At 37.2% G+C, this 23815-nt stretch overlaps 2 protein-coding genes across 2 annotated transcripts; both read right to left on the reverse strand.

Moving 5' to 3' along the window:
* Positions 1 to 1697: 1697 nt before the first annotated feature.
* LOC101394762 (olfactory receptor 5P1-like) lies at positions 1698 to 2627 on the reverse strand. The gene has a single exon (XM_087433989.1). It carries the CDS (start codon positions 2625 to 2627, stop codon positions 1698 to 1700), a length of 930 nt encoding a protein of 309 aa, XP_087290115.1.
* Positions 2628 to 22617: 19990 nt separating this feature from the next.
* Positions 22618 to 23583, reverse strand: LOC101394505 (olfactory receptor 5P1). Its single transcript, XM_004418641.3, has one exon. It carries the CDS (start codon positions 23545 to 23547, stop codon positions 22618 to 22620), a length of 930 nt encoding a protein of 309 aa, XP_004418698.2. The 5' UTR covers positions 23548 to 23583.
* Between the last annotated feature and the right edge of the window lie 232 nt (positions 23584 to 23815).

Raw genomic sequence — 23815 nt, forward strand, 5'->3', positions numbered from 1 at the left:
GGGAACCCCTGACTTTGCAGCCAAATTGGACAGAAGTGTGGGTACAATGGGGACCCATTACGTGTAATTGGTGTCTGAAGTGAGGGCAGTCTTATGGGACTGCATCCTTAAACTTGTGAAGTCTGATTCTACCTCCAGGTAGTTAGTGTCACAATTGAGTTAAAGACTAGGGTGTCAAACTGACGTTCAGATATTTAGAAAATATTAGTTTTCCAATTGGTTGGTATGTGGGAAAACACCACACATTTGGTGTCAGAAGTGTTGTAAGTAGAGAAACAGTTTACCTTTATCCATTATTTAATCACTTCATGTGTTTTAATTTATCCATGTTATCTTTTAGTCTTTGTTAGGTATTTTCCACTTAAAATTTACAATAATTTTATAGATATTCTATGTTTTTAGTTAGCAGTATATTATAAATATTTTCCATTTTGTTAGATTATTTTCTTGTATCTACCAATCCACACTTCTCTCACCCCATTACACTGAGACAAGGACTTTTATGATCTTAGTCTTGCTTTCAGAAACTCTAAACAGTTGTCTCAGTATTTGCCTCGAGTCAGTAGTTCCTGTACCCCCCAAAATCTCTCCTCACCTTCTCCAGTCTCGTGGTAATGACATAAATGAAGGTAGATCATTACCCATTAGATATATTTAGTGAAATCTTTGAGAACATTTCTAGTTTTTGTTTTATGGGTTCTAATCTCTTTACAAATCCAGACTATGGAGCTGTGATTACTATTAACACAATAATTGCAATGTTGCAATGTTCCTACATATAAAGAAAACTATATTATGCCAAATGGGGGTATTTGTTTTCAACATGTGTTTAATTATGAACAGACTTCCAGTCAAATCATGTGATTGTGGTGTCCAGACCTAATTTCCTAAAAGATGGCATTCAGTACAGTTTTTGCATACTCATCCTTTTTTGGAATCTTTACAACCTAGACATCTGAAGGGTAGAGTTTGTTTAAAAGACTGATACAAAGTAACAGCTTAGGCTAGATTACTCTGTTCAAATCCTTTAGATAAGTAATAGTGCTGAAGTCAGACTGATTGTGTCATTATAGTATAGTTTAAGTACACGGAATCGGAGGACTTGATTTCTCTAGAATCAGAGTACTTGAGTCCACATCTCCCCAGGCAAACTATTGGATCTCTCTAAGACTCTGTATTCTAATCTGTAAATTGAGGTAAATTTATAACATCAACATCATGGGATTGCTGTGGAAGGCATAGTGGTTTGGACCCAGACTTTCCAGATTCAAACACTGCTCCCAGCACTTCCTAGTGCCTGATTTAGGGAAGTCTACTTAATGTCTCTGTGCCTCAGATGATTTATTTGTGAAAGGAAATAGTAGTACTACTTCATAGGGTTTTTGTTAGGAACAAACCAGTTAACCCATGTAATACACTTCAGGCCTGGCACATAGTAAGTGCAAATTATTGTTTGCTCAGTAAATTAAATTTTAAGAAGTGCTTGGCACCTACAGTTGTTCAGTAATAGTGATAATTATTACTACCATTATTACTGATTTCAAAGTCTCGCTCAATTAGTCTACAAGTGTATAAAAGTGAGATTTAGAAGAAGTTGATTTTAATTTAAGCAATCAGTTAGCAGCATTTGGTAGGTCCTAAGTGAGATTCTGGTAAACCAAAACTTTATAGGTCATCTGAAATGCTTCAAATGGATTCTAAGAATATATTCTGACAGTTGCCTTTCTCAGGGCCTCCTTTACATCTCTGTTCCTCAGACTGTAGATGAGGGGGTTCAACATGGGGATCAGCATTGTATAAAACAGAGATACCACCTTATTCTGGTCAGTTGAGTAGCTGGACTTGGGCATGACATAAACGAAGGTAATACTTCCATAGTAGAGAGTAACTGCAGTGAGGTGGGACGTGCAGGTGGAGAAGGCCTTGTGTCGCCCTTCAGTGGAGTGCATCTTCAGGATGGTGGTGAGGATGTAGATGTAAGAGAGAGCTACGACAAACACTGTAACCATGATGACGGATCCAGAAGAGATGGAAGGGATAATTTGAATAGTGGAGATATCTGAGCAGGAAAGTTTCAACAAAGGGGAGAAATCACAGAAAAAGTGATCTATTTGATTTGGTCCACAGAAAGATAGACTCAATAAACAACTAGCAAATGTCCAAGCATTCACACATCCACCTAGGTAGGAAGCCCCCACCAAGAGAACGCAGATTCTGGGGGACATGTGTGTGGAGTAGAGCAGGGGAGAGCAGATGGCCACATAGCGATCATAGGCCATGGCAGCCAGTAGGAAAGAGTCAGCTGTCCCAAATGCGACCACAGAACAGAGCTGAGCCTCACAGCCAAAAACTGGGAGGGCAATTCCATGTCCAAGGAATCCTACAAGCATTACAGGTGTGACTGATGTGGAATGCCCAATGTCCACCAAAGCCAAATGGCTGAGGAAGAGGTACATGGGAGTATGAAGGTGGGAACAGGTTCTTATTAGAGTGATTATGCTGATATTGCCTACTAAGGTGGCAACATAGACTCCTAGAAATATCACAAAGAAGATGACACAAAGTGTAGGGTCCTTTGTTAAGCCCAAAACGAGGAACTCTGTCACACTGGTGTGGTTTCCAACCATCTCCTTTGTGAAATGTTCCTGTTGAGGAAAATGGGAATACACATTTGTTTTGTGCTTTCCTCCACATAATCCCAGTTTTCTTTGATTATTTCTCAGATTCATTCACAGTGATTTCTACCTCTGCCCAGTCTGTGAATACGGTGCTCTACAGGATTTTCTTTTTTTGTTGTTGTTGTTGTCTCTTTCCTCTTTGCCTAAAGGAGAGTGATTCAAACTCACTCTCTGGGATCTCAGTTATATTTGTTTATTTATCTAATACTTACTTAAAACACCTCTCCAACCTTGACTCCTAGACAGATCTCACAACTTCAAACTCAGCCTCCTCCATACTAAACTTATCCTTTTTTTGGACCACTTTTCCTGTATTCTATATCTGTGGAATGACACCACCATCTACCCAAACTCTCATGTCTGAACCGTGGAGTCATCCCAGGCTTCTTCTTCTCATTGTACCACACCAAATAAAATCCAACTGATTCTATCTACAATTTAGCTCCCAATTTTATTTCTTCATCTCCTCAATTTCATTCCTAGAGTACCTTACTTTAGTCAGGGCCCTGGTCATTTTTCCTCTTTATTTATCTATTTACCTCCCCAGCTTCATTCTTATCCCCTTATAATTCACAGTACATCTGCCAAAGTGATCCCTTGCAGAAGTAAAAAGCAGGTGATGCCAAGGACATTCTTTTAAGTCTTTCAGTGCTTTCTCAAGCCTTCATGATGAAACCTAACCTGTACAGCACAACACAGTGCACACTTTATGATATATCCCTGCATATGACTCTTGGCTTGTCTCTCAGTATATTTCCAGCCAACAAACACTCATCCAACCTTCTCGAACTATTTAGGGTCCCCTTAATGCACTCCACTCATTTTAGCCTTTGCTCCTTTTTCTCCTGCTTGAATGGCTCCCAACCTCCCACCATCATAACTCTGAGTGACTTCTACTCATCCTTCAGATTCAGTTCTCTCCAAAGCCTTCTCTGACTTCCAAGGGTTAATCATGTAACTGTCCTTTGTGTTGAAATCACACTTTGAAGATGTCTAGATTGTCATCGTTTATACTGGGTTATGGTTTTTGTTGTTTTTTGCTTATTTACATTTGATTCTTCCCAATTATTGATTACATATTCTCCTCAATAACTGTGTTTTATCCCTGTATCACAAATAACTAGTGCTTGGGAGTAAAAGGTGCCAAAGAAAAACTTGTTAAATGAATGAATGCATGATTACTGTAATGAATAGGCTGTGGGGAACCAGAGAAGAGTATAATTTCAGTTCCCTGTCCAGAGAAACCAGGCCTTGTAGAGAAGAAAGATACTGAAGATATTATAAGTGTGTAGCAAGTCTGTCATAGCAGTATAAGTAAAGTAATGGCTTATTTTGTTTCTAAATAAAAATTATATAGCCATTTTGATGAAAATTTGAAAATTCCTCTCAATTCTGGGTACTATCACACAAGTCAACCATTATAAATTTGGTAATTTATTTCCAAGAATTTTTCGCTTTTTTATATTTTTTTAGCTATATTTTAATATAGGTTTAATAGCATTGTAGATAAATTTTTAACACTGCTATTTTTACTTTACATTTTAATATAAGAATTTTATCACATGAGAATTCCTCACAAACTTAATTTTGGGGATCTACATGATAATTCATTGAGTGACTGGACCTTAATTTAATTAATCATCCACTAATTTTGCACGTTTAACTGTTCACAACATTTTGCTATCAGGACTAGTAATGCCACAAATTGGATGAAGCAACAGGAGGAAAACAAAACAAAATATAATAAAATTCTGATGTAATCTCATATATTTTTCTCAAGACATAGCTCAAAAGAAGTATGTTCTGTGCTCGAAGGTACGTGTTTCCCCACGATTTGAAATCATGAAAATATTAAATCAAAGTGCTCTACATTCAATGTTTTGTTGAGCCTCGGCTGCATTTTCATTAAAAAGCTTGGTACCTTCTCCATGTTTTGCCATTGTGTTGAGACAAAGGCAAAGTTCTTGTGTTTTGAGACAGTCCTGAGAAAGCAGAATTAATGATAAATAATAAGGGAAGACACAGAGAAATTACTGCAGTTCAATCCGAAAATTTCCGGGCATACTAAAGATTCAGTGAAAATTAGAAAAGAAAGTTATATTTATCAGAATGAGAAAGTAGAAGTATAAAAATAATTTTAAAATATTTCTTTCAAATATTATAAAATAAAAAAATTGGGATTTATTTTAGTTATCTGAAAATTTCACTCACACACATCTTTTCTTTCCATTAAATTCAGCTAAATAATATCCCTGTAGGTAAGTTCTACAGATTGACAAACCCTTTGTGCATAAATTTTCTTTTCATTTTTTACATATAATTAACAACCGAAGAAAGACTCACCGAAAATCTTTAAGAATGTCTCATAAACTATTTTGATTTATTTTAATTTGGGGGCATCTATAAGTAGCATTTACATATTTGTGATCATATTACATATTACATTTTGTAATGTACATTTTCACTTAATATTATCAGTAAAATATTTCCCAATCTCCTGAGTAATCTTCATAACTGAAATGCTGGATGGAATGTATGTCAGACTCCTTAGTATGGTATTCTTGGAGCTTCATAATCTGTCCCTGATTACTTTTCTAAGCGTACCTCCTTATATATGCTTCCTTGCAAATTCTGTACTTTTAAAAGTCATGTTAACATGACACTGAAATTTTCTACTCAGTGTTATTAGATCTAATTTTCATAGAAAGATAATTTTCTTCTAACAACATTATTTCAGTTCTTAAGGTTTTAAACACTTACCATAAATGATAAATATCAGTACCAAATATATTCATAATGTTGTAATTTTCTGAAAATTTAAAATTTTTTTACTTTAGAAGAAGAAATCACTTAGTATTTCCAAAGATGGGACTTAGTTCTTTGACTGAATGAATTGTGAGGTATAATGTACCAAATAGTTGAGAACCTTCAGCTCATTAAAGACTGTGTTCTATCTCTTCTCTGACTGACCTTCATTAAGTTAAATTACTCTAGTGACTGGCAGCTTTCTGACATTGGTGTTAGCTCTATCATTAAAAATCTGTTTTTAATCTTTATCAATTGATCCCCCATGAGTTTAATGGTACAAACCATCTCCTTTCTATAAAAAAAAAACTTTGAAATATTTCAATACAGCTATCACGCCTCCACTGCCTTCCCTTTTCTAAAATTAAGTATCCATAACTACTTTGGCCCTTCCACCTGTGGCATACCTTTCAGATCCCTCACAATTCTCCTTGTCATCCTCTGAACATACTCTGGTCTGAGGAACGGGGCCAAGCACTGAGCAGCATTTGTACTGTTTGCCTTCTGATTCAGGTAGAGTTCAGGCGGGCCAACCCTGCTTTCATTACGCACACCGTGTGAGCTTCAGTCTGTGCTGACAGCAGAGTCACGGAGACTAGAGACAGAAACAGATCCTGGGCCCCCATTGGCCGGCAGTTTTATCTTGCACATGACATTTGATCTCTCTGACTCTCAATTTTTTCTTTGTAAAATGGGAATAATTCCCATAGTGCAGCTTTGTTGTGAGATGAAAATAAATGATATCTGTAAACTACTCAAAGGTGTTTGGTCATACATAGGAGCTAAGTAACTACTTTCCATTTTCAATCATTTAATTTTTGATGGGAAGTATAACATAATTTTCTTTCAACATATGTCAGGGGATTTTCACCACAAATCCAAAAAAGTCAGGAAGTACAGTATATGAGGCTTTAGCTCTGGACTATGCCATTCAGGTGCATAATATGACAGCTGTTTCTTGCCCTTCCCTTCCTCTCCAATGGCCACCTAGGGTTCTTTCTAAAGCTCTTCAATTTGGCATCCCATGCATGCTTGTCCACGTGGGTCAGGCACTCTGACTCTCAACTATTCTTTCGCTCAATGCATGGGTCACTTTTGGTGATGAATAGAGGGCATTGGTGAGGCTCATCCAACCTGAATATCAGGTGGTTTCTTCCTGGTTTCCTTTTCCGAGTTTCATTGACACAAGCTGAGCAGTGGCTTTGGCTGCTGCAGACCATCCACACTGCTCTGGGGACTCCTGGGCAGCCTGGTTTGGGTGCCCAGAATGACCATTCTGCAGTGCAGAATCTCTAGCTGAGGCCACAGTTTCCACAAGGGTCAAGAGCTTAAGTTGGTGAGAGAGTTTCTTTTATTTTTAATTTCTCATTGAACAAATAAAACTTTAAATTATTTAAACAAAACCCATGACTATTGCACTCACCTTTCAGAACCAGAATTGTTGATGCTGCTTTCTATTCCAAAGTTCTCTTGAACTTTATAAAGCAGATGTTTTCCACTGAGTTTTGTAAGTACTTGTGTACTGAATATGCAACAACGTAAACCATTAAACGCTCCCCTTGATGAAGGAATATAGTTACATACACACTGTGAGGATGATGGTGGGTGTCTTTGTGTGTGTGATGGGATGGAAAGGAAAGCTTTAATAGAATATCACAAATCCCCTAGGGCTGTTATTGCTTGCCCCTTTGAGAAAAAGTTCTCGATTTTGTTGTACAGAAATGACTTGTGGAGCCAGGTGACTCATTAAGGCCGGGATACCCCCTCCCCAAAGGGGCACTTTTATATGCCATGGTGTCCTTTGAAATTTCTTCTCCTTGTTTAATGAAAGTGAAGGAGATAGTTCTTGGTTTCCCAGAAGCATTTCCAACATTCAGAACCATTAACTTATCTGCTTGATTGGTGTCAGTAGGATGATGTCCAGGCACTTTCCAATTAAAATAATTTTTAAGCAGAATTGAAAAGGAGCATTAGAGTTGAAAGAGGAAATAGTAAGGAAGGAAATTATTACTTTGACTTAGTGACTCTTTAGCTGTAGAAAAAAATTAAGATGATTTTTTTCTGGAATTCAATATGCACTGGACGGTCCCCTATTTAAGTGCCTGGGAACTCTTTTCTTCCCATCCCTTAATAGAACAATTCATGAAGCTTTTCTGAGTCATCTAAGTACCCACATTCCATTGAGGCAACAGTCAACAGCCAAGTACATTAGATACCTCACCTCCCTTTACATGTCTCTAAGGGATACTATTGGGATTCATCATTCCTACAGCTCTTTTGACAAGTTCTGGCAAGCAGAGGTATCTCCAAGTGATTTATTTTACTATATGCAACCATCATTTTCCACCCTCAAGTTCTACTCAGAGCTGAACTCCTTTACTTCTTGCACCATTAATTTGTCCCATGCCCCTTCTAGGATTGTCTGACCTCACATGGGAATATGTTCATCCACCTAAAACCATCAAAATGTTTTTCTGCAGTATATAACTTTCCTTATTTCATCAGTCCTATTCAGAAGCACTTAAATCATTATCGAGAAGCAGAGTGGATTGCAACACCAGAATAAGAAGAAACAGATCCCAAATCTTCAGAACTCTGTTTGTCAGTAGATCTGCATCCTGCTGAATTCTTCAGCAACATTAAATTGAATTACTGGTTTTTGAACAGTGACAGTGGCCAGTACTGCATATGCCCTGAGAACTTCAGAGTAAATCCATCATTCATTTAATCATTTATTTATTCAGCCCATTAACCAAATAAATTGAGTAACTGCTCTCCAAAGCACAAAACAAAACAAAACAAAAAACTCCAATGCAGATGGAATATATCACACATTATCATCAGTAGTACAATGAGGGCAGGTAGAAGCTGCTTCAGAAATTATTAAGAGAAAGAATGACTAACTTTGCCTCTAAGAGTCTGATGATGGAAAGTGGCATCAACAGAAGGTTCAGGTGTTAACAAAAGGTATATTTCCAAGAATTTTTTTTGAAACTTCCTCCAGAAACTTGGACAAAGCACTATGGGAATAGAAAGTTGGCTTGAGATGGGGACCAAAGTCGGTGCCACCAGAGCTCTAACTCCATCTCTGTAGACAAAACAGTTGCTTTAACTGAGGACATCAGGTAGTGGGGAGAAAGCCATGGAGTAATATGAGTAAGTAAGCAGAAACAAATTTGTTTCTCAAAATGTAGTCCATGGACTGGTGCTAGTTGGCAAACAGTTTATTATCAGTCCATGACACAATAAGGACAGAAGTTGAGGGTAACCACTTTATACCTTTAGAACAATTTGAGAGAGTAATTTAAATTGGTTGAATCAAATAATAAAAGGGAAGGTTTATATTTCCATATTTTAGTTTTTATTATTTAATATTTAAAGTAATTCTAGTTTTATTATCTTTCTAAAAAATTATCAATCCTTGGAGGCTTGGGAAAAAATGGTGCTTCATTTAAATAGTTTAAAAAACATATGTGGCCTTTATAACCAGAAGACCTGGGTTCAGTTTGAGGTGTATGAGATCAGGAAAATTGTTTAACCTCTTTGAGACTCACATTGATGATCTGTAAAATGGGATTAATAATTCCTATCTCATAGGTTGGTCATAAGATTTAAATGGGATAGCGTGTAATTATTTGATGTATCTCAAACATGTGACAAATAGAGCCCAGTACCTCAGTGTGTAGACTCGGATAGGTCACATTCATCAAGTTGGGAATAGTCCCTTACTTTTTGCAGATTATTCTATTTCATCCTAAGTCCCAAAAATTTCCTCCTTTCAGATTCATGACATTCCAACTATGGCACCTCCTGTCTGCCCCATTGTCGTCCCTGCCTCTCCTCATCCCTGAGGACTTTAGCACCTGCATCACAATTTTCCTCTCCGTCTCTGTCTTTGTCATCAGCAAGTGCAACTTCTAACCACTTGAATGTCTCAACTGATAACCTAACCTCAAATTTCCTCTACTTTCTTGACTCCAATAACTTTCTTTCATCCATACTCTACTAATGAATCCCTCTATCATATTCACACCCTAAATCTCAATAATTTTCAGTTCTGTTCTACCACTTAAATATAAATACGTAAAACTAAAAATATGATGTTAAAGCCTTATCAGCCAAAGGCCACCAGAAGCAAACATATAGTCCAACAAAATCAAGTTTATTGGCTCAGTGCATTGAGGGAGGGCTCTCCAAAGGACCATCACATGTCTCGCATCAGCGGAGAGAAGGCACATGCCTTCTGAAAGGTTTGGATTCTCACCGAAGGATTCTGAGGAGGGACGAGGGGATGCAGGGATCAGTTCTGGACTGGTTGCTGTTTCTGAGGTGAGATTAGGAGAGATTAGTAATCCGCCATGAGATGATGACAATTTAGCAATTGAGTATCTCCAGCATTAGGTGGAAATAACACATCAGACCTGGGTGCATTATTGGTAAGAAAGCACCAGTCACTAAAAAATTAGATCATTTTGGTATTTTTACAGCTGCTGCATAAACTTGGAAGAAACAACGTTTTCTATTAACTCTATAGTTAGATTATTCTGTCTCTATCTTTCCTCCCAGCTGCATAAATGACAGGGATGTTTTTGCTTTTCAGTCCCAATAAGTGATGTTTTTCTGGAAAACATTCATTTATTATTTACTAAGTTTATTGAAATAAAATTGTTCATAATATCCATTTTTAACTGTCTTAATATCTGGAGAATGTGTAGTTATGCCCCCCTTTTCATGTCTTATTTGTATAATTAATGGTTTTACCTTTTTCTTTATTTATATTCCTACAGATTTTTCAATGTATTAATCTTTTCAAAGAATGAAATTACAGACTTCTTTATTTTCTCTACAGGATATATTTTCTACTTCTTTGATTTATGTTCTTTCATTCCTTATACTTTTTTTCTAATTTACTTATTTTTCCTTTTCAAGTTTGTGAGATGGAAGCTTGTAGTTTTGTTTTCAATCTTCCCTTGAGGTTGGTTTCCAACTCTTTATCTTGAGTATGGGCCATATTGCCCTTTTTTCATATGCTAGTAATTTTGGATGACGTCATGGATATTGTGAAAGATAGGTTATAGAGAGTCTGGATTGTGTTATAGTTCTCTCAAACATATCTATTGCATGAATGTACCACGATTTCTTTACCTTTTCATTCAATGATGAACGTTTGAGGATTTTCTAGCTTTGGGCAATTATGATAAAGTTTGTGTAAATATCTCCATACAGGTCTTTGTGTGGACAAGTGTTTTCATTTCTCTTACATAAAAACCTAGGATTGGAATTGCTGGGTGTTATGGTTAGTGTACTTTTAACCTTACAGGAAACTACAAACTTTTTTCAAAATGGCTGTATAATTTTGCATTCCCACCAGCATTGTATTTAGGTTCTGTTTGCTCTCTGTTGACACTTTCTGGCACTTGGTATTGTCAATTAAAATAAGAAAAAAAAGCCATTCTGATATGTTTGTAGCATTAATTCTTTTATTTTAATTTGCATTTCCCTGGTGACTGATTGTGTTCAACATCATTTGAAGTGCTTATTTGCCATCCGCATCTCTTCTTTGGTGAAGTGTCTGTTCAAATCTTTTACCTATTTTCTAAATTGGGTTGCTTGTTCCCTTTCATTGAGTTATGAGAGCTCTTTATATATTTTGGATACAAATCCCCTAATAGATACATGTTTTGTAAATCTTTTTTTTTTTAATATGAAATAGAACTTTATTTTATTTTTTTTTAAATTTTTTGTTTATTGTAGTAACATTGGTTTATAACATTGTATAAATTTCAGGTGTACATCATTATACTTCAGAGATTGGATTGGTGGTTACCAGAGGAGAAGGGGGGAGAGAGGAGAGCAAAAGGGATAATTCGGCACAAGTGTCTGGTGATGGGTTGTAATTAGTATTTGGGTGGTGAACATGATGTAATCTATGTTTTGTAAATCTTTTATTCCAATTTGTGTCTCGTCATTTCATTTGTTAACAATCTCTTTTGAAGTTATGAAAGCTTTACTTTTTATGAAGTCCAGTTCATCTATTATTTTTGTGGTTCATGCATTTGGTGTCATATTTAAGAAAATTTTGCCTCTCTCCAGGTCAATAAAATTTTCTCTATGCTTTTTTTTATTGATGTTTTATAGTGTTGGCTTACATTTCATTCTAAGATCTATTTTGACTTAATTTTTGTTTTATGTGTGAGGTAAGTATTGGGGTGGGATTTTTTTTAATGGATATTCACTTATTCCAGCACCCTTTGTTGAAAAGATGATCTTTCCTCCATTAAATTTCATTGTCTTCTCCTTAAAAAAGTCAATGGACCATATACGCCTATATCTAGTTTGGAGGATTCTCTATTCTGTTCCATTGATCTATATATTTATCCTTTCAACAGTATTGCAATCTCTTGATTACTGCAGCTTTACTATAAGTCTTGTAATCAGGTAATGTGAGTTCTCCAAATTTGTTTTCCTTCTCCAAAATTCTTTTGACCACTCTAGGTCCTTTCTTTTCCATATAAATTTTAGAATTTTTTGCAATTTCTATGAAAAATTGCCTAAACTTTTGTTGCTATTTCATTGAATCTACAGATCATTTTAGGGGACAAGTGACATCTTAACATTTGGTGCTACTGTAAATGGTGCTGTTTTTAAAATTTAATTGTTTTTACTTTTCAACTGTTTATTGCTACTATACAGCTGATGTTTTATTTTTGTATATTGACTTTGTATGTTGTGACTTTGTTAAACTAAATTATTCTAGTCACTTTTAAAAAATTGATTTTTAAAAATTTGCTGCAGTCATTCGCAAATGAAGACTGTCTTTTCTTCCCTCAAAATTTTAGGTCTTTTGTTTCATTTTATTTTTTATTGTACTAGCCAGTACCTATAACACAATGCTTAAAAAGGAGGGGTTGGGGGTGGGAGTGCCCGTCCTAATCTTGTTCCTGATCTTTGGAGCAAAGCATTCAACTAACACTGTACTTAATAGTGAAAGACTGTATACTGAAGACTATAAAATACTAATGAAAGAAATCAAAGAAGATCTTAGTAAGTAGAGAGGAATATCATGTCCATGGATTTGATGATTCAATGTAGTAAAGATACCAATTCTTCCTCAAACTGATCTATAGATTTAATGCAGTTCCTGGCAAAATCCAAGCATGATTCTTTATAATTATACACAATCTGATTCTAAAATTTATATGGAAAGCAAAGGAATAGCTAAAAATATTTTTTTTTAAAAAAGAATCACACAGCCTGAATTTAAGACTCACTACATATCAACAGTAATCAAGACAGTGTGATATTAGTGGGGCGATAAACACGCAGATTAATGGAACAGGATAGAGAATTCAGAAAGAGGCCTACACAAGTACTGCCAACTGATTTTATTTTATTTTTTATTTATTTATTTTTTTTGTGAGGAAGATCAGCCCTGAGCTAACATCCATGCTAATCCTCCTGTTTTTTTTTGCTGAGGAAGACCGGCTCTGAGCTAACATCTATTGCCAATCCTCCTACTTTTATTTTTTCCCCAAAGCCCCAGTAGATAGTTGTATGTCATAGTTGCACATCCTTCTAGTTGCTGTATGTGGGACCAGCGTCAACATGGCCGGCAAGCGGCGCGTCAGTGCGCGCCCGGGATCCGAAACTGGGCCGCCAGCAGCAGAGCGGGTGCGCTCAACCGCCAAGCCACGGGGCCGGCCCCTGCCAACTGATTTTAAACAAAGGTGCAGAAGCAATTTAATGGAGAAAGAATAGTCTTTCCAACAAATGGTGTTGGAGTAATTGGACTTTCATAGGTACAAAAAAACAAATAAACAAACTTCAATCTCATACCTTATACAAAAATTAACTTAAAACGGATCATAGACTAAAATGTTAAATGTAAGACTTTCAGAAGAAAACAGAGAAGAATTACTCATGTTTAGGATTAGGAAAGAGTTCTTAGACAACACCAAAGCACAATTCATTTTATTTCCCCTAAATCCTGACAAAAATGGAATGTCAGTTGTGTTACATGCAACATTGATTGTAGCAAAAATGATTCTTTAATTGCACCTGGACTGCAAGGACAATATATGAAATATATTCTGTTTTATGCTTTATGTATTATGCAAATTAAAGCACAAATAAATACCTACTACACACCCATTAAGTGGCTACATTTAAAGACTATCAATACAAAATGTTGACAAGATTTTGAATCAATTGGAACTCTCGACATAGCAAATGGGAATGTAAAACAATACAATCACTTTGGAAAATGATTCAGAAATTTAAAAATAAACACCATAACTCCCAGCAATTCCATTCCTAAGTATTTACCCAAAAACAAATGAAAAATACATCGACATGGAAATCACTCAAATGTTCATAGCAGCTTCATTCTCAATAACCCAAAACTGGAAAGAACTCTCACCAACTGGTGAGATGGAAACAAGCGGTCCTTGTGTAGAATGATACACTACTTGCCAATAAAAAGAAATAAACTGCTGATGCATACAATTTTAATTAATCTTAAAATAATTATGGTGAGAGAAAGAAATCAACTGCAATAGTATACATACTGTGCAATTCTCATTTTACAAATTTACCGAAAAAAGAAACTAATCTATATTGTCAAAAAGCAAATCCGTAGTTGCCTGTGACTAGGGGCAGAGAGAAAAATGGATTGCAGAGGGGCAAAAGGAATGACTAAGAGGTACTTGAAACGCTTTTTTGCTTGCTTGTGATTTTGGTTTCGTGGTTGTATAAAATAAACAAGAAAGATCAAATTCTACACTTTAAATGGATGTGTTTATTATACTTCAGAAAAGTTTTTTTAAAACCCCAAAACCTGCAATTTGAATATATAGGATCTTCTTGTGTGATGGCATTGTTCTTCATCTTGATTAATGTGTTGGTTACTTGAGTATACATTTGTCAAAATCCTCAAACTGTATACCTAAGATTTATGCATTTTACTATATGCAAGTATATTTCAATAAATAAAATAAAATAAAATTTTAAAAGTCCTCTTTCTGGCATTTTGTGAGGTTTTGGGAGGGAATAAAATTGGATGCTCTTATTTAATTTATCACCTTTATCTACATGGCCCTGATTATATATGAATTTTAGAATTAATTTGCACAAGTAATTTCTACTCTTATGTTATTTACTTATATTTTGTCTCTCCATTTTCCCTTTTCTACATCTCCACTATTGATCTTCTCTCTCTGTTCCTTACTAGAACCTAGTAGGGGAAGTTTAAATGGTTTGAGCTTAATTGATTGCCTGGCAGGATTATCAAATTTTTCTTCCGTATTTTAATTTTTTGGCATATTTAGTTAATGCTCGGCCATAGCTTCTTCTCTCTCTGCTTTGCAGATGTTGGATGATAAATTCCATGCAGGCAGACATCTTTGGCTGTTTCTTACTTATATGTCCCATAGCCTAAGACAGTGCCTGCAGTATAAGAGCACACAATATAATTTTTTGAATGAAAAAATGAATGAAATGATTAATGCTCTATGTTAGCATTTGCAGGAAGATGGTTAATAGTGTTATGAAGAAAATGCAAGATGCACATACTTCTTCAAAATTGAGGGGCAGGGTGGTGCTATCTGTAGCTCTATTTTCTAGCAGGAAATGACACTGTTATTTCCATTACTCTCCCTGTAGCTGACTTAACATTGCATGTGGAAGAGCAGTGGATGAAGATAATAGCAAAGATAGACCAATGATTTAGGGTAGAGAGACACAGAGCAGCAGCGTCATGCACCCCATCTGTCTTTGCAGATCATAGCACAGGCATCAATAGAAAATCAATGATATGAACTCAGTGTTCACTAACTGTCCTCTGAATAGATACATAAGGAAAAAAAAATACCAATCTCTAGTAATCAGGGCCATTTACAGGAAGCAGAAATTCTAGCCCCGCTGGGGCAAGAGCAGTAAGACCCACAAAAATTCAGTCTGTATGAGCGTATGACTGGCAATGATGGTTAGGGGTTATAAGAAGTCCCTCTGGGAGAAGGAATCTGAGCCTGTAACCAGAACCTGATGTTTACACCTTATTTTTCTTTTAATTTTGAGTGTGCATAATAAAGTATATACAGTCTTCATTCCTGTGTATGCATTGAAACTCTGCCTTATCACAAGTTCTCCAAAGGCAGAGCCTTAGACAGCAATTCTTATGCATGTGATTTAGTGAGGAATGATCTCAGGGAAAACAGTAAGGGTGAGAGGGAAGAAGGAAAAGGCCTGGAGAGAAGCCAGATAAAGATATGGGCTCTGCTGAAGTGTAGCGTTAGTCTGATCCTACAGGGAGCACTGGAGCGTGAATGACACCTTGCAGTTGTCCTACTTTGCAACAACATGGTGTTTTTGTCATTGTTGTTTCTAAATCACTGTTTCATTCAGTTGTTGGCCATGGGCCACCCTGGGAGTGAGGGCATGCACTCCCAGATATTTCCAGCCAACTATTTTCCTTTCAGCCAAGAGCAATGCTGAAAAGAATAGATTAGCAGCTGGCTCTCAACGATGTTTGGTGAATGTTCACTGACCTGACAAGAGAGATCTAGGAAAAGCACAAAATTGTCTGCCTAGCTTCAAAAAGTCCCCATTTATTATTATCTACAGCTATAGAATGTTACACCACACCTGTTAGCATTGAGGTTCTAGTGTCCAGTGGAGGCTATCCAGAGTAAGTGTCTCTTCTTACAGAATTCATTCTTAATGATTGCAATTTCTCTCTTGGTTTTTATACATTATTCAGACAGGGGCTTCTTGGATGAGGTGTGATTTGTGCTGACCTTAAAGAATGGGTAAGAGTTTGGGTTAGTGAAGTTAGGAGAAGGGATTTTCAGACAGGTAGAACAGAGTACAGAACCAGGAAACTGAAGAATTTAATCAGGAGGTAGTGTATGGACTAGTTTGCCTCGAGTGTTGAGGTTAGGAGAGCAGATATTGGAGATAAGAGTTGGTAGCACATTAGGTATGAGAGAGCACAGACAGTGGAAGACTTTAAAGGCCAAGCTGATGAGAGAGGCAATTAGGTACCATATGTGGATATCACGAATGGCAGTGCAGTAACTGGGATTTGGATGAAAAGTGATTTTCCTTTGCAGCAAGGTCTTCTACAGCAGAGTTGCCTCTGAGAAGGAAATCACAGTGCTCATTTATGTGTTAATCCTCTTCCTACTCACCTTCTGAATGTTTCACAGGTAATAGCTTCTCATGACACACCATTCCCTTGCCCTGTGTATAGGGAAGGGAAGTCTTGAGGGACTTGGCAAATTTTCAGAATTATAAAATGTTGATACTGTGCAGGAAGTAAAATGTCCCTGAGAATATACCTATATCCCAAAATATATTTTTAACAACTTGAATTTCCATTATTTCAGTTGTTTTTCAGAGAATAAGTGCAAATATCACTAAAAAGTCTCTGTGGTATATCAGGATTTTAAAACATTTTTGTGGACATCACATTGGGTGATAGACCCACAGAGCACAAGAGTGCTTGTTTCTAAAGCACTAGTCTCAAGATAATGGTCTCCAGTGACCCAAGGACTCTAATTAAAATCTTCATGATACTGAGCCCCAGCCTTAAGGAGTGGAGAAGACACAACCTTTTATGTTATCAGAGACTCTAATGTCAGAGGGGACCCATCACAGGCATCCAAAGGGAAAAAGAGCGTTAAAACTTATCCCTGAGTTATGAGATACATGAAATCACAGGAAGAACTGCAGAAAGCCATGCCTTGGTTGTGAGATTGCAAATTCTTCTTCCAACTTAATACCTCAGAGTTTAAGAGACTGGCAGGCGATTTTCATTCTGTAAAAGGTAGTAATTTTAGATTTTTTTTCTTTTTACAATGAATATTATTCTTTATCTTCTAAGAGTCAAGTACCTGTAGATGTTAATAGTCTGTTGGAAAATATTAAAGAAACTATTGGCAAAGATATGTTGGGAATTAAGAATGTCGTCAGGTCCCTACTTTGTTAGAGATGGAATCCTGAAAATGGCATGGGTGAAGCTTTGAAGGACTGAAAATAGAGAACAGGATGGAAAACTCAAGGCAAAAGCCAGGTGAATAAAGAGGGGAAGGCCTGGGAAAAACAAACAGAGGGTTAAAAAATTCTTATAGGCATCTTGTTTGCCAGTGCCTGCCAGGTTCATTGGGAAGAATGGAAATAATGTCATACCTACATAATCTTCTATGATTACTGCACTAGAATAGTATGAAAAAACAGAGTTTACCATCAAATATATGAAAAGAAATGTATCATAAAAGCCAAAAGTTATCAACCAAAATTGATGAGAAAGATTGTGCATTTATGTATAATCTAAATCCTGGAGATTTCTACTTGGAGAGGCTTGCCAAGAACTTGTAAATATGGGTGGAATCCCCCGGGCATTCTGATATGCCCCTTAATAGATAACCACTTGTTTAAGTCAAGTGTGATTTGATTCTACAGTAAATTGGGGTAGTAGTTAAAATGAGAAAATTATAGTCTCTTTCTCTTCGACTCTAGGCAACTACTGCTGGCATGTTCAGAAGTTTGTTTGTTCACAATTCATAAATTCAGTTAGTGAGCACGTAGAAATCTTCTATACATGCATTCACATTGCAGGTGACGAGATTCTTAAAACCTATTTAGAGAACAGCCATCTATCTTTAGTACATGTCCAAACAAATAAATCCTAAATAGAGCAAAAAAAAAAAAGGATTGTGGAGGAATTAGTAAATACACCAAAATAATTATCGTGAGATGCTTTCTGGAGAAGATGGAACTCCATTTTTTCCTATGGTCATTGAAAGAACTTTACTCAAAAACCTATATTCACTTGACTTAGGCTGAAAGATAGAGGATACGAAATTTTAAAACTGCTCCCTGCCTATCTAGAATGTGAGTCAAGCTTTAAAAAAACGAAAAAGAGAACCTCATCTCAAAAAAAATGTGATGTGAATCTAGAAGAAATGACTAACACAGCCAGGGAAGTTTAGGTAGGCTTTTGAGGGGAAATGACATTTGAATGGTCTTTTTAAGAATGCTAAGCTTTTAGTTCCCAGGTCTGCAAAGCGAGAGAGACTGTATTTGAGGAGTTGTACCCAGGGAACCTCACTCTTGCCTGAACCTGATTTAGATCTCATGATGATAGACTCAATGTTGATGCTGTAATGACATGATATTTGTGGGAAATGTGAGAGGATATGAATGTATTTTGGCATGTGGTAAATATATAAATAGTTGTGGTCATAAGGATTATGGAAGATTGGAGATGGTTGCAAAGTCTTTCTACTTCTCTCATTCAAAGGTGAAATCTATTTTCCTTCCCGTAGAATACGGTCTGGCTTTAGTGAGTTGTTTTAGCAAAAGGACACAGTGGAAATGATGGTCTGGGTCTCCTGAGGCTGGTCATAGAAAACACTGCAGCTTCCTTTTTAGTCTCTTGGGACGCTTGCTATTGGAATCCTGAGCCACTGTGTGAGAAATTCAACTACTCTGTTGGTAAGACCATATGGAGAGACTCTAAGACTACGTAGAGAAGGACAGGCTTTCAAGCCATCCCTGCCAAGGTGCCAGGCATCCAAGTGAAGCCATCTTTAGACGTGCCCAGATGCCATTTGAATATCACAAAGTCACTCCTGTTAATGCCATGTGGAGCAGAAGAAATGCTGAGCCAAACACAACTTGAATTCCTGACTCACAAAATAGTGTAATATAGTAAAATGGTTTTGTTTTAAGGCACTAAGTTTTAAGTGATTTATTATGTAGCAATAGATAACCTGAACATTGCTTTTCCTCAGCTAATAAATGACATCTCATTCACATTCACTGAATAATCTAAGTCAAAATTTTCTGAGGTTTCCTCAATTCATTTTTTTATTTAACCTCCCACACTAATGCCTGGAATTTTTACAGGACAATGGCAAATGCTGTTTATAAAAAATTCAATGTTGGGGGGCCATCCCTGTGGCACAGCGGTTAAGTTCGTGCGTTCCGTTTTGCTGGCCCAGGGTTTGCAGGTTCAGATCCCGGATGCAGACAGACGCATCGCTTGTCAAGCCATTCTGTGGCAGCATCCCATATAAAGTAGAGGAGGAGGTGTTAGCCCAGGGCCAACCTTCCTCGGCAGAAAGAGGAGGGTTGACATCGGATGTTAGCACAGGGCTAATCTTCCTCACAAAAAAAAAAAAAATTCAATGTTACATTAACACCTCAAAAGAGGCTCAGAGCAAGAGATGATATTGTCTCTTAGCTCAATTATACTAGATGTTTAAACCAGTGAAGGCTTGTATTACTGAGACCGCTCCTGATTTTAAAACTCAACAAGATCAAATGGAAGCCTGCAAACCTGAATAGCCTTGCCCTGGGAGACATTTTCCTATGATATGATAATGGAGTGAATAATCATTAAGGACTCAGTGGGATTCTAATAATGTGCCAGTATCCTTAGACTTTTATGATCAATTTTGCAGTGGTCACACACCAAGAGGTAGACTATGACATAATAGTAATATATCTTTGGTCTCTGCCTCCAATTCTGGAGACAGAGCTCCTAAAACCCTTGTGATTTCTTGAGTGATAGGGGTGCTAGGAGCATCATTTCTTCTAGTATTTGGTCTTTAACCCCAGTTCCTGAAACAAAGCTCCTAAATCCCTTGGAATATCCTGGATGATGGGAGCACCTTTTGTTCTAATGAGGTGACTCTTGGTCATCTGTGGGATAGCCTCAGGATACAGGCTGGTCACCAGAAAGAGCAAACCATGATTAGAAGCTTGGAATTATTTTCCCCACCTCATATTCTGAGGAAAGGAGAGAAAGGTAGGAGATTGAGTTAATATTGATCATGTAGCCTCCATAAAAATCCTAAACTCTGAAGTGGAGGGCTTCTGGGTTGGTGAACACATCCACGTGCCAGGAGGGAGCTGCACTCCAACTTCACGGTGACAGAAACTCCTGCCCTGGGGACATTTCCAGACCTTGTGCTATGTATCTCTGCATCTGGCTACTAATTTGTATCCTTTATAATATCTTTTATAATAAGCTGGTAAATGTAAGTAAATGTTTCCATGAGTTTTGTGAGCCGTGACAGCAAATTATCAAATGTGGGAGAGGGTTGCAGGAACCCTTGACTTTGTAGCCAGATGGACACAAAAGTGTGGGTATCCTGGGGACCCCTTGCTTGCAATTGGTGTATGAAATGCGGGGAGACTTGGGGGCTGAGTCCTTAAACCTGTAAAGTCTGACACTACCTTCAGGTAGTTACACCCAATTGATTTAAAGACTAGGGCATCAAATTGATGTTCGCATATTTAGAAAACACTGGTTTTCCGAAAGGTTGGTATGGGGAAAAAACACCACACATTTGGTGTTGGAAGTGTTGTGAGTAGAAAAACAGTTTTCTTTTACCCATTATTTAATCATTACACATGTTTTAATGTATCCATTCGAAATTTTAGTCTCTGTTATGTATTTTTCACTTAAAATTTGTAATAATATGATAGACACTCTACATTTTTACTTAGCAATATATTATAAATATTTTCGTTTTGGTTAGATTTTTTTCTTATATCTCCCAATCCTCACTTATCTCACCCCATGACAATGAGACAAAGACTTTTGTGATCTAAATGTTGCTTTCCATATATCTAAACAGTTGTCTCAGTATATGCTTTGAGTAGGGAGTTCCTGTACTCCAGAAAAATCTCTCCTTGCCCTTTCCAGTCTCACACTGGTGAAGTAAATGAGTGTAGATCACTACCCAAGAAATACATTTAGTGCCATCTTTGACAACATTTCTATTTTTTTCATGGATTCTAATTTCTTTATAAATCCACACTATAGAACTATGATTTTTGTTAACATCTTAATTGCAATGTTTAGAATTAAAAGATACCCTTTTTAATTCCTACAAATAAAGAAGACTGCCTTATGCCAAATGGGACTGTTTATTTTTGAAGTGTGTTTAATTATAGATAGACTTGCAATCAAAACATGTTACTGTGGAGTTCAGATTTCCTAAAAGATGGGATTCAGTCTGGTTTTACCATCCTCATCTTTTTTTGAAGTCTTCACAACCTAGACATTCTTGGAGGTAGAGTTTGTTCAAAAGAATGATACAGGGGCCGGCCCCATGGCTTGGCGGTTAAGTGCGCACGCTCCGGTACTGGTGGCCCAGGCTCGGATCCGGGCGCGCACTGCCGCACCGCTTGTCCAGCCATGCTGAGGCGGCGTCTCACATACAGCAACTAGAAGAATGTGCAACTATGACATACAGCTATCTACTGGGGCCTTGGGGAGAGAAAGGGAAAAAAAAAGGAGGAGGATTGGCAATAGAAGTTAGCTCAGGGCCAGTCTTCCTCAGCAAAAAGAGGACGATCGGCATGGATGTTAGCTCAGGGCTGATCTTCCTCACAAAAAAAAAAAAAGAATGATACAAAGTAACAGCTTACGCTGTACCACCCTGCTCAAAGCCTCTAGATCAGTAATAGTGCTGAAGTCATTAGACCAACCATGTGTGATGTTATAGTACAGATTAAGTGCATAGAATCAGAGGACTTGAGTCCACATTTTTCCAGACAAACTATTGGATCTCTCTAAGATTCAATAGCTTAATCTCATAAATTGAGGTAAATTAAAATACCAGCATCATGGGATTGCTGTGAAAATTAAATGGAGAAACATAGAGGTCTTGGACTCAGACTTTTGGATTCAAATACTGGTCCCACAACTTTCTAGCTACATGATTTTGGGCAATATTCTTAATGTCTCTGTGCCCCAGATGATTTATTTGTAAAAATAAATAATAGTACTACTTAATAGGGTTTTGGTAAGGAATAAACCAGTTAATATATGTAATACCATTAGAACAAGGCCTGGCACTTTTAAGTACAAATTATTGTGTGCTAAACAAATTAAATTATAAAAAGTGCTTGGCATCTACAAGCGTTCAATAATAGTGATAATTACTACTCTTATACTTATTTCAAGGTCTCTCTCAATTAGTTTACTAGTATATAAAAGTGAGAGTTTGAAGAAGTGTGATTTTAATTTAAGAAATCAGTTACCATCATTTGCTAAGTCCTAAGTGTGATGCTGGTGAGCAAAAATTTTATAGGTCATCTGAAGTGATAAGAATGGATCCTAAGAATATATTCTGACAGTTACCTTTCTCAGGGCCTCCTTTACATCTCTGTTCCTCAGACTGTAGATGAGGGGGTTCAACATGGGGATCAGCACTGTGTAAAACAGAGATACCACCTTATTCTGGTCAGTTGAGTAGCTGGACTTGGGCATGACATAAATGAAGGTAATAGTTCCATAGTAGAGAGTAACTGCAGTGAGGTGGGATGTGCAGGTGGAGAAGGCCTTGTGTCGCCCTTCAGTGGAGTGCATTTTCAGGATGGTGGTGAGGATGTAGATGTAAGAGAGAGCTATGACAAACACTGTAACCACGATGATGGATCCAGAAGAGATGGAAGGGATAATCTGAATAGTGGAGATATCTGAGCAGGAAAGTTTCAACAAAGGGGAGAAATCACAGAAAAAGTGATCTATTTGATTTGGTCCGCAGAAAGATAGACTCAATAAACAACTAGCAAATGTCCAAGCATTCACACATCCACCCAGATAGGAAGCCACCACCAAGAGAACGCAGATTCTGGGGGACATGTGCGTGGAGTAGAGCAGGGGAGAGCAGATGGCCACATAGCGATCATAGGCCATGGCAGCCAGCAGGAAGCACTCGGCTGTCCCAAATGTGACCACAAAACAGAGCTGGGCTTCACAGCCAGTGACTGGGATGGCCATTCCATGTCCAAGAAATCCTACAAGCATCACAGGTGTGACTGATGTGGAATACCCGATGTCCACAAAAGCCAAATGACTGAGGAAGAGGTACATGGGAGTATGAAGCTGGGAACAGCTTCTTATTAGAGTGATTATGCTGATATTTCCTACTAAGGTGGCAACATAGACTCCTAGAAATGTCACAAAGAAGATGACACAAAGTGTAGGGTCCCTTGTTAAGCCCAAAATGACGAATTCTGTCACACTGGTGTGGTTTCCAACCATCTCCTTTGTGAAATGTTCCTGTTGAGGAAAATGGGAATACTCATTTGTTTTGTGCTTTCATCCACACAATCCTGGTTTTCTTTGATTATTCAACTCATTCACAGTGATTTCATTCTGCCCAGCCTGTAAATATGGTGCCTACAGGATTTTTTTTCTTTGCATAGAAGGAAAACGATATGACCTCACTCTCTGGGATCTCAGTTATATTCTTTTATTTATCTAACATTTATTTTAAAACACCTCTCCAACCTTGACCTCTAGACAGATC

The sequence above is a fragment of the Ceratotherium simum genome, chromosome 7 (assembly GCF_057802395.1).
Source record: "Ceratotherium simum simum isolate JZ-2026a chromosome 7, ASM5780239v1, whole genome shotgun sequence".
NCBI lineage: Eukaryota > Metazoa > Chordata > Mammalia > Perissodactyla > Rhinocerotidae > Ceratotherium > Ceratotherium simum.